General features: G+C 39.2%; 1 protein-coding gene across 6 annotated transcripts in view; it reads left to right on the top strand.

Annotated features, from left to right (window-relative positions):
- Positions 1-19,416, top strand: part of LOC311615834 (ubiquitin carboxyl-terminal hydrolase 9X-like) — a 206,135-nt gene that overhangs the window by 65,498 nt on the left and 121,221 nt on the right. For all 6 annotated transcript variants that reach the window (XM_084871268.1, XM_084871269.1, XM_084871265.1 and 3 more), the window contains 2 exons: positions 4,958-5,110; positions 6,172-6,276. In XM_084871268.1, the coding sequence (XP_084727394.1) occupies positions 4,958-5,110; positions 6,172-6,276 (258 nt within the window). The remainder of the gene's footprint in view (positions 1-4,957; positions 5,111-6,171; positions 6,277-19,416) is intronic.

The raw sequence follows: 19,416 nt of genomic DNA, 5'->3' as shown, positions 1-19,416 counted from the left end.
TCATGGGCATTAAACCATTAAACTTCACAATAGTGATAAAAATTGATTTATTATTTAGAAATAATAGGATAATTTTTGTTAATATTTTTGCTTTGGGTTTTTTAAAATAAAAATAAAAAATAAGTATTTTTAAACTTTAATTACAGTTGACATACAGCATTTTATTAGTTTCAGGCATACACTCAGTGGTTAGACATTATGTAATTTACTAAGTGATCATCCTGATACATCTTATACTCTCTGATCCCATACATAGATATTACAATTAAATGCTATATTCTCTATCTTATATTTTATATCTTCATAACAATATATAGTTATATCTATAACTACTAATTGTATTTCCTTAGTCTCTTTATTTTTTCATCCATTCCCCTCGCATTTGGCAGCCATCAAAATGTTTCCTGCATTTATATAGTAGCCTGTTTCTGTTCTGCTTTTTTAAAATTTTTTTTAAGTCAGTTGTGTGTGTGTGTGTGTGTGTGTGTGTATATATATATGCGCGCGCGCACACACACACACAAACACACAACTTTCTTCATATTTTTTTAACCTTTATTTTTTTTTCTTGAAGAAGACCCTTTAATATTTTATGTAATAATGGCTTGGTGGTGCCAACTCTAGTAGCTTTTTCTTGTTTGGGAATCTCTTTATATGTCTGTCTATCCTACCTAATAAAAGAGTAATATGCAAATTAACCATCACACCGCCCCACAAGCCCCACCCACCAAACAGAGTGCCTATGCAAATTAGCCCAACCAAAAATGCTGTGGCCACAGAGGCTTGGGTTTCTCTGGCAATAGAAGAAGCCAAGGTTTCTGTCTGCTTTTGCCTGCCTAAGCCTCCACTCCAGGCTACAAAGCTTCAATTATAGAAGGTAAACAAATCCAAACAGAAACAGCTGTCACTTAGGAGTGAGCAGGAGGCTTGGCTCTGCTCCATATACAAAGTTTTTATTATAGAAAGTAATTATATCCCAGATACCAGGTCCTTCGCTTGAGTCTGGGTGGCGTGACTGGCCTGCAAACCACCATAGGCCCCTCACTCAGGCTGCCCCATGCCCACCTTGATCCGGGACACCTTTCAGGGCAAACCAGCTGCCCTCACCTGTGCACCAGACCTCTATCCTATCTAATAAAAGAGTGATAGGCAAATTGACTCATTTCAACACACAAGATGGCTGCCCCCACGTGGTCAAAGATCCTGCCCTCATGTGGACACAAGATGGCTGCCACAAGATGGCCAGCAGGGGAGGGCGATTGGGAGGCACCAGGCCTACAAGGGAAGACGGTTGTGGGTGATCAGGCAAATAAGAGAGAGCAGTTGGGAGCACCAGGCCTGCAAGGAAGGGCAGTTTAGAGGGACCAGGCCTGCAAAGAAGGCAGTTGAAGACAACCCTGTAGGGGAGGGCAGTTAGGGGTAACTAGGCTAGCAGAGGGGGGGAAATTGGGGGCAAACAAACTGGCAGGGGAGCAGTTAGACATCAGTCAGGCTGGCGTGGGAGTGGTTAGTAGGTGATCAAGCTGGTAGGCAGAAGCGGTTAGAGGCAATCAGGAAGGCAGGCAGTTGAGTAGTTGGGAGCCAGCAGTCCTGGATGGTGAGAGGGATGTCTTTCAAGGAGTCCCAGATTGGAAAGGGTGCAGGCTGGGCTGAGGGACAAGGCCCTGCCCCCCAACCCTATGCACCAATTTCATGCACCAGGCCTCTAGTTTTAAATATCTCCATGAGGTTTCTTTATTTTTTTTATTTAAAAAAAAATATATTTTATTGATTTTGTACAAACAGGAAGGGAGAGAGATAGAGAGCTAGAAATGTCGATGAGAGAGAAACATCGACCAGCTGCCTCTTGCACACCCCCTACTGGGGATATGCCCGCAACCAAGGTACATGCCCTTGACTGGAATCGAACCCGGGATCCTTCAGTCCCCAAGCCTACGCTCTATCCATTGAGCCAAACCCGTTTAGGCTGAGGTTTCTTCTTTATATCCTTACTTGTAGGACTTTTGTGCAGCTAGATTTCAAGCTGTTCAGAATGATAGTTATTCTTTGGTTTAGTTGTAATTTTAATATGGTTGTGGGAGAATGTCAATGCCACATTTACCTACTTTCCCATCTTGAACAGAAGCTTTAATTTACTATTGTTTAATGTAGGTATTTATGTTGTCATTATAGTTTGGTAAGGTGGGTAAAATAAAGCAATACAGTTGATCTTCAGAATTGGTGGGTACATTTAGAATTTACTGAATAAATTGTCACTTCAGTTGAGTTTAAAAATGGGGATTGCAATAAAAAAATAACATCCATGAATTAATATTTTGTTATTTGGATGACTGCATTTTTAAAAATTACTTATCATTGTCTATTAAAATTGAAAGAAAACTACCATAAATATTCACATAATTACATATGTATTCTTGTTAGGACAAAAATAGGTTCACACTTGCTTATGTAGAAAATAAGCAATAAATAATTATATGGTATGTTTTATATACTCAAAAACTATAACATACTTTGCCCCAATCTGTATTTTACTATTGAAATGAATTGCATGCAGTAGACCAGATGAGTTACTCAGTAATATTGTTTGAGTGAATAGTGTGTGCCAGCATTTTTGCTCTTTCTATGAAGAATAAACTCCACATTAAAGAAGACTGTAACTTAATAGTGCAAAAGATCAAAATGTAATAAAAAGTGTTTTGAAGACACTTCGATGGTAGTGAGAAATAGTATTAATGTAGAACTATGTCCTGACTCAGTGATGGAGGTCAAGGTTTATTATGCAATGTACTTTTATTGAGTGTCCATCCCAAAACTACTAAAAATGCCCTTGAATTTTGATAGTTACAGAAAATGAGAGTTCAGAAACTTTGAAGCAGTTTGCTATTCCTGTGACATTTTTTTCCACAATGTTGTTTCTAAAATAAGAAAGAATATATAGATTGTTTTTCAGTTATCTTAAAAAGTTTACAAAGATATATGAATTAATACTAGAGGCCCGGTGCATGAATTTGTGCACGGGTGGGGTCTGGATGGCCTTCTCCTATCCGGGCTGATCAGGGCCAGGCCTATGGGGGGAAGGGCATCAAGAGGTTGGCCATCAGTCCTGACCCCAATCAGGCTGCTTGGCTAGCTGCTGTGCATGTCATAGCAACCCGTCATCCTGGTCATTTGGCGCATATAGATATTGATATAGATATAGATACTTGTATATGTATATATGTCATATAATAAACTGATAATTTATTATAGGTTAACTATGATCTAGGCACCATTTTGAGCATATCACTAGTAAAATCTGATTTAATAATCAACACATTATATTTTTCACACTAATAATAATATTAAGAATATGTTGAACCTGTGAAGGGGGAAGAGAACCTCCCCCAAACTAATCTGTAGGCTTAGTGAAATAAAATACTAATCCAGAAAAATCTAAATGTTTTCAAAAATAGACTGGAATAGAAAAATATTTTTAAAATATTTTAATTGGGTAAGTGTAGAGACATGTGCAGTTACTAGTATTAATATAAGAAAAAATAGATTGTGGTTTGATCTCTTCTTGTTTTGCCCTTTTATTTTTTCTTGTTTATTTTTAGTTTTTGTATCCTTTATTCAGTTTTTCCCTGTGGTAATTTTTCCCAGTGGAAAAAAAAATGATAGGACAATATTACAACGATGATATTGACATTAACACATCAAGTTACAAAATATTTACATGACCACATAGATCCCTTGTGTTGAATTTTATAACCATATCCACTTCTTTTCCCAGACCAACCAGTAATTGAGAAAATGCCAACCACTTTCTCAACCCCTAACAACCACTAATCTAATCTCTAAAATTGTACAATCTCTATAATTGTATAATTTCATGTTATTATTAATTTTATATAATACAACAAATAACTTAGTTACATTAATGGGTTATAATTTGTAAATGAAACTACATTTTTTAGTATAATTTATGAACACAAACTTTGATTTTTAACCTTTTTTGTTTGTTAATCAATACCCAAGTATATTTTTTCATTGCTTTTTGGGAACAGTAAGAGGGAGGGAGGGAGAAAGAGAGTAAGGAACTTTAGGGTTAAAGAGACACATAGACTGATTGCCTTTTCCACAAACCTGGACCAGGGCTGGGGAGCAAACCTGCAACTCAAGATATCGTTCATGCCCTTAACCAGAATTTGAGACCCTTTGCTGCACAGACTGGTCCTCTAATTACTGAGCAACACTGACCAGGATGTGTTTTTAATTGTTTAATGTTAGAAATCTGGCCCATGTTATTTTCTATTTAGTTTTATTTAGCTATAATTGAAATACTTGTTTGAATAAGTTTAAATTGCACAACATAATGACATGTTTATTGTAAAATAATCACAAATTTATTTCATTACCTTCTACAGATGTAAAAAAGACAAAAGGGTTTTTTCTTATGATGAAACTTTTAGGATTATTGTCATTACTTTCAATTATACAAAAATATTTGGTTATAGTGAATAACTATAACCATTATGTTATTCACTAGTGGACCGGTGCACAAAACTCTTGCATGCAGGGGAAGTGGTTCTCTTATCCTGTCCTGCGCCCTCTCCAATCTGGGATCCCTTGGGGGATGTCTGATTGCCACAGTCGCAGGGGACCATGTGTAAGTGACTTCTTCCTCTCCTAGGCTGCAGCCATTACAGGTGCTGGCGCCTGGGACCATGACCACACAGCCTTGTTCAGGCCCAGCTTTGTCAGGTGTATGTCCAGAAGGTTGTCTGCAAGACATCCACTCTAATTAGCATATTACCTTTTTTATTAGTATAGATTATATTCCCAGTACTTATTTTCAATGGAAGTTTGTAATTGTTTACAACTTTTTATTAAATTGTCTCCCTACTTTGCCCTTTTTCCTCCTTAATAAGCATATTTTTAGTTTCTGCTTTGAAAAAAACTATTGTATTACATTTAGGAATGGATACAGCAGCACAATATCTTATCCATTGTCTTGCGAGATAATCTTCATCAACCTCAGTATGTAGAAAAACTAGAGAAGATTCTTCGTTTTGTGATTAAAGAAGATGCTCTGACATTACAGGATCTTGATAATATCTGGGCAGCACAGGTAAGGAATTTAAGATGATAGTTATTTTCATAAGAAAGAACAGTATTCTCCATCTTGACACTATTTGCTAAAGGTATGAATTATGAATTATCTAACAGTTTTATATATTAAATATAGATTTTTTCTTGTGTATATATAAAAGGAAAGAAACATTAGGTAGTATTACTGTCTCACTTATAAAGAGAGTTGTTATAGAAGATTTTAAGTTTTCATAAATTTATGTGACTTCTAGTTTCAGAAGGATTAATGTGTAATTCGTTTAATTAGCTTCATGACATGTTTTATTTTCATGAACTATTTGGGAAATATTGTTTCAAATAATAATCCTTTTTATTTTTATGAGAAACCACCAAAATATTCATTGTTGTCATTGAAAACTTAGTTTGCAGGTTTGAAACATTGACTATTTGGCCATATTTTTGTTAATTTTATCATTAAACTAGAAGCCTGGTGCTTGAAATTTTTGCGGGGAGCGGGGAGGGAGAGGATGTTCCTTAGTCCGGCCTGCACCCTTTCCATTCCTGGACTGCTGGCCCCTAACTGCTCACCCGCTTGCCTGCCTGCCTGATCATACCTAACCCTTTTGCCTGCCTACCTGATCACCCCTAACCTCCTCTGACTGCCTGACTGATGCAACTAACCATGCTTCCCTATTAGCCTGTTAGTTCCTAACCGCTTTACCTATCTGCCTGATGGCTCTAATCACTTCTGCCTCAGCCCACAACAGTGGCTTAGTCTGGAAGGATTTGCGGTCTAATTATCATATTATCCTTTATAAGTATAGATATGTATTCTGTAATAAACTTTCATAAAAATTCCTAAAGTGTGTGTTACCATTTATATCAACACATTGCGTATAAAATGAATGTAAATGGTGAAATCTCTAAGCATTTAAAATACAGGGAGTTCTTAATACATTACCTCAGATGAAGCAATTGGGAATGTTTTGTTAATAATAGAGGTTGACATAGTAGACTACTTAGTTCCTAACTTTTTTCAAATTTAAGTACACTAATTTTGTGTTATTTCCTTAAGTTTATGTAATGCTTATTTTTCAACAGGCAGGGAAACATGAAGCTATTGTGAAGAATGTACATGATCTGCTAGCAAAATTGGCTTGGGATTTTTCTCCTGAACAACTTGATCATCTTTTTGATTGCTTTAAGGTAGTAGTTCAAACAGTAAAGTAGTACCGTTTGAAATAGCATTAATTATTTATATACTATTGGCCCAGTGCATGAATTTCATGTGGAGAGGGGAGATGTTTTCTCAGCCTGACCTGCACCCTCTCCAATCTGGGACCCTGAAATATGTCCTACTGCCGGTTTACAGGGATTGGACCTAAACTGGCATCAGACTTTCCTCTCTCAATTTGGACTGTTGGCTCTAGTTGCTCGCCTACCTGCCTGCCTGATTGTCCCTAACCACTCTGCCTACTGGCCTGCTTGTCCCCAAATGCGGGCGCCCCCTGCCAACCTTATCCCCAACTGCCTCCCATGTCAACCTCCTCACTCCCAATTGCCCCCCTTCTGGCCTGCTCACTCCCAACTGCACTGAAACCCACCACTGTTCTGATCATCTCCAACTGAACCCCCCATTGATGGCCCGCTCACCCGCAACTGGTCCCCCTGATCGTCTGCTTACCCCCAATGGCTCCTGTCAACCCATCCTGGCCTGATCACCCTCTGGTGACCCAAGATCCCAGCACCTCTTTTTTTTTTTTTTTTTTTTTTAATTTATTTTTCAGTGCCTCCTAGAGCAGAGGCCAGGGCAGGCTGGAAGCAAGTATCTAGATATTTTATCTTCTATAATTGAAACTTTGTAGCCTTGAGCAGAGGCCAGAGCCATCATCGGGGCAACCGAAGCCTCCTGCTTGCTACAGCTTCATGGCCAGCAGCCATCTTGTTGGGGTTAATTTTCATACATGCTCCTTATTGGCTGGTGGGTCTAGCAGAGTGATGGTTAATTTGCATGTTTCTCTTTTATTAATGTAGATACTTTTTAGTAAGTTAGCAATATACTTACCAACAAATTTTGTCAAAGAAAATATATTGTAATTTATTCTAATTCAAATTTATAACAAGAATTTATAACAAATACAGAATTATTCTGTTAATAGAGGCCCAGTGCATGAAAATCTGAACCTGGCTTCTGGCTGAGCAGAGCTTCCTTCACCTTTGTGGGTTTGCACTGAGTTGAACATCTACCCCATAACAATAAGTATGCGGTTATTTTGCCATTTTTCTATTTGCATATTAGGCTTATATTATATACTAGAGGTCCGGTGCATAAAATTTGTGCACAGGGGCATGTCCCTCAGCCCAGTCTGCACCCTCTCCAATCTGGGACCCCTCAAGGGATGTCTGACTGACTTTTAGGCCAGATCCCACTGGGCAGTCAGACATCCCTCTCACTATCCAGGACTGCTGGCTCCCAACTGCTTGCCTGCCTCCCTTCCTGATTGCCCCTGTCTGCTTCTGTCTACCAGCCTGATCACCCCTTAACCATTCCTCTGCCAGCCTGATTGAAGTCTAACTGTTTACCTGTCAGCCTTTTTGTTCCCAACTTCCTTCCTCAGCCAGCCTGGTCACCCCTAACTGCCCTGTCCTGCAGGCCTGGTCCCCCTAACTGCCTTCCCCTGCATGCCCAGTTACCCCCAACTGCCCTTTCTTGCAGGCATTGTTACCTCTAACTGCCCTCTCCTGCAGGGTTGATCACCTCCAAATGCCCTCCCTTGCAGACCTGGTGCCTCTCAACTGCCCTCCCCTGATGGCCATCTTGTGGTGGCCATCTTGTGTCCACATAGGGGCACGATCTTTGACCACATTGCAGTAGCCACTTTGTGTGTTGGAGTGATAGTAAATCTGCATATTACTCTTTTATTAGATAGAACGTTGGTCTGATGCACAAAGACGGGGGACCCCTGTGGGATCGGGCTTAAACTGGTAGTCAGAAAACTCTCCTGCAATCTGGGACCACTGGTTCCTAAATGCTTAAACGCTTGCCTGCCTGACTGATCACCCCTGACTACCTCTGCCTGCCTATCTGATTGCCCCTATTTTCTCTATCATTGGCCTGATTTCACCCCCAACTCCCTCTGCCTGCCTCATCACCCACAGTGGCCCTTGCCTGCTGGCCTGATGACCCACAACTGCTCTCCTTTGCTGCAACCTGTCTCCGCAACACGTCTCCATTGTGTGTGCATTCATCTTGGGGTGGCCATCTTGTGATGACATCTCACCCCCTAGGCTTTTATTATACAGGACTAGAGGCCTGGTGCCCAAAATTTGTGCACTGAAGGGGACTCTCAGCTCGTCCTGCACCCTCTCCCAGTTCAGGACCCATAAGCCAACAGTCGGACATCCCTCTTCCAGTATGGACCACTTGCTACTTACTCCCTGCCTGTTCGCATCTTACTATTGGGCTTGATGTTTCTTAGCACTGTCACCACCACTGCTATGCTCACCAGCCGTGAACTCGGCTTCTGGTTGAGCAGTGTTCCCACTGTGGGAAAACACTGACCACCAGGGGGTTAGCATCTGCATAAGTGTCTGCTTCACTTGGTTAAGTGTGCATCACCAGTTGTTCTGCTTATTCCTCAATAACAGTCACTTAGGCTTTTATTATAAGGAGGACTAGATGCCTGGTATACCAGTGGGGTCCCTCAGCCTGGCCAGCGGGATACGGCTAAAAATGGCTTTCCAACATCCCCTGAGGGATCCAGGATTGTGAGAAGGTGCAGACCAGGCTGAGGGAACCCACCAGTGCATGATTTGGGCTGGAGAGAAATGTGGGAGGTTGGCCAGTTGGTGAGGGATGTATGAGGGCTCCAGGGTGTGTCCAACTTGTCTCACTCAGTTCTAATCAGCCAGATCCCAGCAGCAAGCTAACTTGCTCATTTGAGCATCTTCCCCCTAGTGGTCAGTGCATATTATAGCGAGTGGTTGAGTAGCCTTAGCAAACTAGAAGCCTGGTGCACAAAACTCATGCATGGAAGTGGGGGCTACCTCAGCCCAACCTGCATCCTCTCCAATCTCGGACCCCTTGAGGGATATCTGATCACTTGTTTAATTGCTGGCTCCCAACTGCTGGCACCCAACTGCCCTCCCAACTGCCTGATCCCCCTCAACTGTCTTCCCTTGCAGACCTTATCCCCCCAAACTTCCCTTCCTTGCTGAACTGGGTCCCCTCCAGATGCCCTCCATGTTGGCCTAAGTTCCATTGCAGGCCTGGTCCCCACCGCAACTGCCCTACCCTGCAGTGCTTTTCCCCACCAACTGTTCTTTCCTGCTGTCCTCCTCTATCATCCCAGTCACCCCTAACTGCCCTCCTCCTTGCCTGATCACCCACAACTGTCCTCCTGCAGGCCTGGTCCCCTACAACTGCTCTGTCCTGCAGGCTTGGGTTTCCCCTAACTGCCCTTCCCTGAAGGCCTTGGTCCCCCCAACTGCCCTCCCTTGCTGGCCTGGTCTTTCCCTATTGCCCTTTTCAGCCAGCCTCGTAACCCCTAACTTTCCACAACTGTCCTCCTCTGCTGGCCATCTTGTGGCACCATCTTGTGTCCACATGGGGGCAGCCATATTTGACCATGTGGGGTGGCCATCTTGTGTCTTGATGTGACAATCCATTTGCATTTTACTGTTTTATTAGATAGGATTACTCTTTGATTAGTTGAATGGCTGACTAGTTGACTAGACACTTAGCATATTAAGCTTTTATTATGTAGGATTCCCTCATTTTCTGTGGCATTTTGTTTTTCTATAGGTTAAAATAAACAGTTCAATACAGGGAAATGTTATTTGTTGTAATGGAAAGCTTGACATGTTAACAAATGTAGACCCGAAAATAAAACAAAAACATAGTTGTTCCTTCAAGTAATATACACAGGTGCATAGAAATTCCACTCAAAGAAGAGTCACACCTCTAATGTAACTACATTGAGATAGGTAAAAAAGACTAAACTCTCCATGTAATTATTAACGTTGGTTGAAGGATTTGTGGATCAAGAACATCAAATCAGCCCTGCTGGCATGGCTCACTGGTTGAGCTTTGATGTAAAAACCATGAGTTCATGGTACAATTCCCGGTCAGGGCACATACCAGTTAGCAGTCTCAATCCCCAGTAAGGGGCATTGCAATGATTTTCTCTCATCATTGGTATTTTTATCTCCCTTTCTAAAATCAATAAAAAACAGAAAATATAAAATCATATGTCATTAACCATAAACAAGTTTTCTAGTAACCACAGGCTATTGAATTACAGAATTGTTGAAAATAAATGTTAAGTTGCTGGGAACAAGTTAAATTGGTACTACCAGAAGAAGAAACAGTTTTATATTACCTCTTAAAATGTAGATTCTCGCATCATATGACTCAATTGTTTTATTTCTAAATATACATATATCCTGAGGAAACTTGTTAAAGATGGATTAGAATATATGTTCAACAGCTTCCATAGCAGAATTTTATGTATTAGCCACAAATAGAAAGAATTGAAATGAATATGAATAATAAAAGTATAAAGTATGATATAATCTGATAATGCAATAATTAAGACAATGGATAAATTCTCCTGATGTAATCTTTTTTATTCATTTTAAAAAATCTAATGTTCAAAGGAGCCTAAGAAATGAAATTTGGAAAGTTATTGTGGATTCCCTTAAATTTGAAATGGTGATATATCAACAATTATAACAATAATGTGAGGATCGAGCTGTGTCTGTTTCTCATCTTTTTAATTAATTGCAATTAGACAAGAGGAGGAAATAAAAGGCATCCAAATTGGAAAAGAAGAAGTAAAGTTATCCTTATTTGCAGATGACATGATATTGTACATAAAAAACCCAAAAGACTCCATTAAAAAACTAATTGACTTAATAAATGAATTTGGCAACGTAGCAGGATATAAAATTAATGCCAAGAAATCCATGGCATTTCTATACACCAACAGTGAAACTACAGAAACAGAGGCTAAAAAAGCAATTCCATTCACCATCGCACCAAAAAAATTAAGATACCTAGGAATAAATTTAACTAAAGAAATAAAGGACCTATTTGCGGAAAACTACACGACACTGAAAAAAGAGATAGAGGAAGATGTAAGGAGATGGAAGAACATACCATGTTCATGGATTGGTAGAATCAACATCATCAAAATGTCCATACTTCCTAAAGCAATCTATAGGTTCAATGCACTCCCCATTAAAATACCAACGACATATTTCACTGACCTAGAAAGAACTCTCCAAAAGTTCATTTGGAACAATAAAAGACCCCGAATAGCCACAGCAATTCTGAGAAAGAAGAGTAAAGTAGGAGGGATCTCAATACCAGACTTCAAACTATACTACAAAGCCACTGTTCTCAAAACAGCCTGGTACTGGCACAAGAACAGACAAATAGATCAATGGAATAGAATTGAGAACCCAGATATCAACCCAAATCACTATGCTCAATTAATATTTGACAAAGGCACGAATATACAATGGAGTCAAGACAGTCTCTTCAATAAATGGTGTTGGGAAAATTGGACAGACACATGCAAAAGAATGAAACTAGATCACCAACTTACACCATTCACAAGGATAAACTCAAAATGGATACAGGACTTAAACATCAGACGGGAAACCATAAAAATACTAGAAGCATCCACAGATAGCAAAATCTCAGACGTATGCCAAAATAACTTCTTCACTGATACTGCCCCTAGGGCAATGGAAGCTAAAGAGAAAATAAACAAATGGGACTACTTCAAAATAAAAAGCTTTTTTACAGCAAAAGAAACCATCAATAAAACAACAAGAAAGCCCACGGTGTGGGAGATCATATTTGCAAATATTACCACTGATAAAGGTTTAATCTCCAACATTTACAGACAGCTTATACAACTAAATAAAAGGAAGATGAATGATCCAATTAAAAACTGGGCAATGGACCTAAACAGAATATTTTCAAAAGAAGACAGAAGGAAGGCCAAAAGGCACATGAAAACATGCTCAAAGTCACTAATTATCCGAGAGGTGCAAATCAAAACAACAATGCGGTACCATCTCACACCTGTCAGAATGGCCAACATCAACAAATCAACAAACGACAAGTGTTGGCGAGGTTGCGGAGAAAAAGGAACCCTCGTGCACTGCTGGTGGGAATGTAGACTGGTGCAACCACTGTGGAGAACAGTATGGAGTTTCCTCAAAAAACTGAAAATGGAACTCCCATTTGACCCAGTAATCCCACTTCTAGGAATATATCCCAAGAAACTAGAAACACCAATCAGAAAGGATATATGCACCCCTATGTTCATAGCAGCACAATCTACAATAGCCAGAATTTGGAAACAGCCTAGGTGCCCGTCAGCAGATGATTGGATCCAAAAACCATGGTACATCTACACGATGGAATACTATGCTGCCATAAAGAAGAAGGAATTCTCATCATTTGCAGCAACCTGGATGGAATTGGAGAGCATCATGCTGAGTGAAATAAGCCAATCAACGAAAGAGAAACACCACATGACCTCACACATCGGTGGATGATAAAGATCTTTATAAACTGATGAACCAAGAGACAGATATGGAGAAAGTAAAGCAACAGGCAGACTGTCAAATTACAGTGGGGAGGGTAGGGATATCAGGGGGAGATAATAGATCAACCGAAGGACTTGTATAAATGCATATAAGTACAACCAATGGACATAAAACTATGGGGAGGGAGGGGATGTGTGGGAGGGAGGGAGGGGGGCAATAAAAAAAAAATCAAGAAAATATGTAAAAAATAAATAAATAAAAAATAAATAAAATCAGAAAAAAAAAAATTCTTATGATGATCCAACTATAGTCATTATAATAATTCCATTATATCGCTTGGGGAGACAAGATGGCCACCGAACAGACGGACTTGTTCTGACCCTGGTCCCAGAACAGATAGAAGCAGCGTCTGAGTGGCTCAGGGAATATTGATTGGCAGCTAAGGGGCAGCGGAACTCTAAAGGAAGATAAGGAAGGTCCGCTGGACAGGATTTCCTGACCAAGCAGCCAGCACTGCGGCGGTGGAGACCTCTCCCGGAGCTACAGGCTCAGAGGGAAGGCTGTGCCATCTTCACAGGAAAGGAGGATCTTCTATGAGGCCTGGAAAACCCACGGCAGAGGAGACCATCGAGCAGCTGTGACGCCCCAATCGGCGCAAACACGTGGATTCAAGGGAGTTCATCAATTACCAACGGAAAGGTCAAAGTTTGCTGAGATAACGTGACGGTACTGGGTCACCGCTGAGCCAGCAGCGTAGCTGCGCGCCTGAGCGGCCCCCCGGCCGAGCTGCACCGAAATTGGCTGCGGCTGGAGAGAAAATCCTGCCCTGCAAGACCCAGTGCTGGGTTTGGCATAATTTTCCCCAAAATCGGGACTTTTTTAAAATGCCAAGGTCACGGGACAAATTGTTAAGAATCCAGACTGTCCTGCCAAGGGTGGAACATCTGGACACCTTGGCTCAGACCCACCCTGTGCCTGATCCCCTTCACCCCCGTGCTTCTGAGTATTAGGGAAGGACTTCCCAGTTGGGCATATCCTGGGAGACTGCAGTGGGAAATAGCCTTCCTGGAAACAGGGGATCGGCACCCAGGCAGCCTACCTCGACAAAACATAGTGCCATAGAGAAAGAAGGCTAGAGCAGCCAAAACGACTGGGTGGTCAAACCAGAAACACTGCCACCTAGGGGCTGAATTACAAACTGCCTCCCCCCCTCTTTTTTTTTTTTCCTTTCCTTTTTCTTTTATCCCCCTACTCTTAATTAATCAAAAATGGACACAAATAACTAAGACATAGCCTACTTAAAATTAAGGACTACCTTACAAAACTGAGGTGCAGTGGAACGCTGGGAACTGCAGTACTGTCTGGATCGAGAATTAGGTGTGCCAAATAGAATAACAGAGGAAGTGAATGACCACTACTGGACATTTTTATGCTAATTTTACTATTATTTATTTTATTTTCATTTTTTACATCTTTTATTTTATTTTCATTTTTTACATCTTTTATTTTATTTTCATTTTTTACATCTTTTACTTAAGAAACGAATTTTTTCTTTTCTCCTTACTTGATTTTACCTTTTCAGTTATTACATTTATCAATCTCAATCATCATTATTACTGCTGCTATTTTTCATTTTTTGTTTCCTTTTTCTTCTTTTTTTTTCTCCAGTACCATTTAATTTTCTCTTTATTTTACATTGGGATTACTTTTTCTATTAGTTTTTCTATTTTTTCTCCAGTACCATTTTATTTTCTTTATTTTACATTGGGATTAGTTATTCTATTTTAATCTCTACTATAGCATCCTTCAACCCTATCTGAACTTGACCTTTACACCATCACTCTCTTACTAACCTTTACCCTTTTCGTCTCCTGTTTATCTTATTCCTTTCCAGCTTTAGTTTTTCCCTTATTCTTTTGTATATCCCCTGCTAAAACTCTTACCATACTTATAGATCCAATTTTCAACCCCCTGCTCCAAGTGTATAAATACCACTTTCTTCACTATATTTACTAGTTAAAAACAAAACAAAACTGTTCTCCTCTTTATCCTTTTGTCGTTTGCGTGAATGTTGATTATAGAGAATTTTCATGCTTTTTAGTGAAATTGTTATGCTTATTCTTGTGTTGTTATTGTTGCTTTGTATTTTTAAAAATCCTTTGTTTTTGTTTGTTTTTTACTTCAGTATATCATAGCCTTACTTAATAATAGTGGATATTGTAGTTTCTATTAATCTCCAAGTATTGTTGCTGGCATTTGCTGGGATTAGTGGTGGTTCTATGGGAATTTTTTCCATAAAAAAAATATATATATATATATATATATATATATAGATAGATAGATAGATAGATAGATAGATAGATAGTTTGTTTCCCCCCCCCCCTTTCTCTCTTAGTCTGCTTCTTCTCTCTCTCTCTCTCTCTCTTCCCTGTTTTCCAACTCCATTTCGACATTACTTTTTTTCTTCTTTTTCTATCTCTGTATTTATCCCCCTTTTGTTTTTTTTACTTCCTTCTCTCCTATCCCCTAATTTGCCTTTCTCTAGTGCTCACCTTCATTAGAGGTTATTAATATCACAAATACATTCTTGTTAAGTGCCTTTTGTGTTGTACTTGGTAGTGTTGAATTTTGTGCCTTTAAATCAGTGCAGGAGAAGGAATACCACATAACCAGACATGCTGAAAAGAGAAACAATGGGGAGACAAAGAAATAGCCCACACATGAAAGAAAAGCGGGCATCACCAGAAAAGGAAGTAAATGAGTTAGAATCAAGCAATCTACCAGAGCAAGAATTCAGAGTAATGATCATAGGATGGCTAAAAAGAATGGAAGAGAAATTTGATGATATGAATAAGAAACAAGAAGAAATGAAGAAGAACCAAGAGGAATTGAAGAAGAACCAAGAAGAAATGAAATATGACATCGCGACTATGAAGAACTCAATAGAATGCATCAAGAGTGGACTAGAAGAAGCAGAAGAAGCAGTGAGCTAGAGGACAAGATGTTAAAAAATACCTAATTAGAGCAGCTTTTGGGAAAAAAATTAAAAAGCAGGAGGAGAACCTAAGGGAACTTTGGGACAAAACAAAACAATATTAGAATAATAGGGGTTCCAGAAGGAAAGGAAACTGAGGAAGACATGGAAAACATATTTCAAAAAAGAATGACAGAAAATTTTCCTGAGACAGACAAAAAAACCCCCACACAAATCCAAGATGCTCGCAGTCCCAAGCAAAATGAATCCCAGAAGAACGACGCCAAGGCACATTATAATTAAATTGACAAACACCAATGACAAAGTAAGAATCTTAAAAGCAGCCAGAGAGAGACAGAAAGTTACGTACAAAGGAACTCCCATCAGACTAGCGACTGATTTCTCAACAGAAACTCATCAGGCCAGAAAGGAATGGGATGAAATATACAAAGTCATGCAAAGGAAGGGTCTGAATCCAAGAATACATGTACCCAGCAAGGCTATCAATCAAAATTGAAGGTGTAATCAAGAGCTTCACAGACAAAAAAAGACTAAACGAATTTATCTTCACCAAACCAACAATGCCAGAAATACTAATGAGTCTACTGTAAAAATAAAGAAATAGGAAGCGAAGAAGGAACAAAGGAATATAGAATAAAAATGGCATCAAATGAGTACCTATCAATAATATCTTTAAATGTAAATGGATTAAATGCTCCAGGGTAACAGATTGGATAAGAAAACAATAACTATATAATTGTTGTCTACAAGAAACCCACTTCATAAAAAGAGATGCATGCAGACTGAGGGTTAAGGGATGGAAAATGTTTTCCAGGTGAATGGAAATGAAAAAAAAGCTGGGGTAGCAATACTTATATTTGACAAATTAGATTCAGAGTGAAGGACATAACAAGAAATAATGATGGCCACTTCATAATACTAAAAGCAGCAATCCAACAAGAAGAAATAACCCTGGTAAATATATATGCACCCAATACGGGAGCACCCAAATACATAAAAAGACAAACAAAAAACTGCTGGGGGACATTAAGGGATAGATTAATAGCAATACAAACATAGTAGGAGATTTTATATCCCACTGTCACCCTTGGACAAATTCACTAAACAAAAAATCAGCAAAGAAATAGCAATCCTAAATGATTCACTAGATCAGATGGAATTAATCAACATCTTCAGAACATTCTACCCCAAAGCCACAAAATATACTTTGTTCTCAAGTGCACATAGGACATTCCCAAAGATAGACCACATTTTGGGACATAGGCAAAGTCTCTTCAAATTCAAGAAGATAGAAATCTTATCAAGCATCTTCTAAGATCATAGTGGCATAAAACTGGAAATTAACTACAATAAAAATAATCCAAAGAAATCATATACATGGAGACTAAATAGCATGCTATTAAACCAGGACTGGGTTTAATAGCATGTTGTTATTAAACCCAATCCTTGGGTTTAATAACATCCTGGAAACAAATGACAATGAAAACACAACAATCCAAAATCTATGGGATACGGCAAAAGCAGTTTTTAGAGGGAAGTACATATCCCTAGAAGCCTATTGCAAAAAACAAGAAAAAATGGAAACAAATTATCTAACTCTACAACTCAAAGAGTTAGAAAAAGAGCAACAAGAAATGCCCAGTGTAAGCAGAAGGAAGGAAATAACAAAAATCAGAGCGGAGATAAACGACATAGAGACCAAGAAATAATACATAACGTCAACAAAACCAAGAGCTGGTTCTTTGAAAGGATAAACAAGATTGATTAACCTCTAGCCAGGCAACCAAGAAACAAAGAGAGACGACTCAAACAAAATCAGAAATGAAAGAGGTGAAATAACAAGAGACCCAGCTGAAATACAAAGGATTATTTACAAAATACTACAAACAACTCTATTCCAACAAACTGAACAACCTGGAGGAAATGGACATATTCCTAGAAAATTACAATCTTCCAAAACTCAATCAGGAAGAATCTAAAAATCTCAATAGACCAGTGACTTGGGAAGAAATTGAAACAGTCATCAAAAAGCTTTCAGCAAACAAAAGCCCAGGGCTAGATGGCTTCATAGGAAAGTTTTACCAAACATTCAAGGAAGAACTGAAACCTATCCTCCTCAGACTATCCCAAAAAATTCAAGAGGAAGGAACACTTCCGAACTCCTTCTATGAAGCCAGCATCACCCTAATACCAAAACCAGATAAAGACAACTCAATGAAAGAGAATTACAGGCCAATATCCCTCATGAACATAGATGCCAAAATCTTCAACAAAATTCTACCAAATCGGCTCCAGCAGAGCATCACAAAGATCTTTGTGATGCCACCATCTGAGGCTTGCTGTGCCTCAGGCTGGCTCTTGGTGGCTGGGCAGCTGCCATCAGCTGCTTGTCTTTGCCTTGGACTGGCCCCGAGCAGCTAGTCAGTTGCCATTCATGGCTTGCCTGTGTCTTGGTCATTGCTGGACAGCCTCTATCGAGTCTTGCCTGCCCCTCGGGCAGCAGAGGTATGATGGGGATATCACCTTTGTAGTGAAATGTTCTATAAATATCAATCTGATTCTTTGTGTCCTTTAGAGTCAATGTTTAATTTTCTTTTCTGCAGAAGCTATCCCCTGAGGTTAGTGGGGTGTTAAAGTTCTTTATTATTACTATATTGTTCTCAATCCCTGGAAGTCTTCTAGATGTTTTGTTTACATTTTTAGTTTCTTCATATATTGGGTCCATTTATGTTTACAAGGATTATATTCTCTTGTTAAATCGATCTCTTTGGTATTATGATCTCTGTGTTCTCTCTTTAGATGGTCTTCATTTTTAAAAAATGTATTTTATTGACTTTTTTACAGAGAGGAAGAGAGAGGGATAGAGAGTTAGAAACATCGATGAGAATCTGGGACCCTTCAGTCCGCAGACCGGTACTCTATCCACTGAGGCAAACGATCTTCAGCGATATGTTTTATTTTTAATTTTAGAGAGAAAGAAAGGGAGAGACAGAGAAACATCAGTGTGTGAGAAGAACAGCAATCAGTTGCCTTCTATATACTCCACAACTGGGTTTGAAACCCAGAAGTTAGGTATGGGCTCTGACTGGAATCCCACCACCTTCTTGTGTATAAGATGATTCTCCAACCAACTGAGCCAAGCATTCAGGGCTAATTAATCATTCTCATTTTGACAATTTTCCCTTGTTAATCACTAGGGTAATGGCTTCTATTATGTCCAGATTGCATCAACCAGCATGATAAAGGTGTGCTCTTAGTAAGGTACTATAGAGCTTTAAGGTTTCATTAAATACAAGGCATAATTTAACACTATGTGAGTTTGATAAATAAAATGCTACATTTCTATTAGCTTATTTTGCCTCTTGAACTGTCTTGGGATACTGTTCATCATACAGAAGACACACTAGTTTCTTTCCAAGCTCCTTAACACTTTCTTCACATTTTTTGCAGCATTAATGATTTTATTTATTATCATCACTGCTGTCATAAGACCAGTATTCCCAGTTATTGGAGTGATATATCTTTTCTCTCTAATTCCTTCAAAATCCATTATCTTCAACAAACTTTGGTTTAGCAGTGATGGAATGTTGAATTCTCTTTTTATTCCAGCATCAGTGATATAGTGCTCCTTTGGAATGCCATTAGCTGAGACAACAATATAAGAATTTTGATGCTGTTTGGGAATGTATCAATGAGATGTAACTGTGGCATCATCGCCAAGACCTTTCCCTACTCTTCTGTATATAGAAACATTGCAAAATACCTGTGCATATGCAATGGGTATT

This window comes from Pipistrellus hanaki (assembly GCF_964339955.1).
Source record: "Pipistrellus hanaki genome assembly, chromosome: Y".
NCBI classification, from domain to species: Eukaryota; Metazoa; Chordata; class Mammalia; order Chiroptera; family Vespertilionidae; genus Pipistrellus; species Pipistrellus hanaki.
The sequence above is the reverse complement of the archived record's forward strand: the minus strand, read 5'-3'. Positions and strand labels throughout refer to the sequence as shown.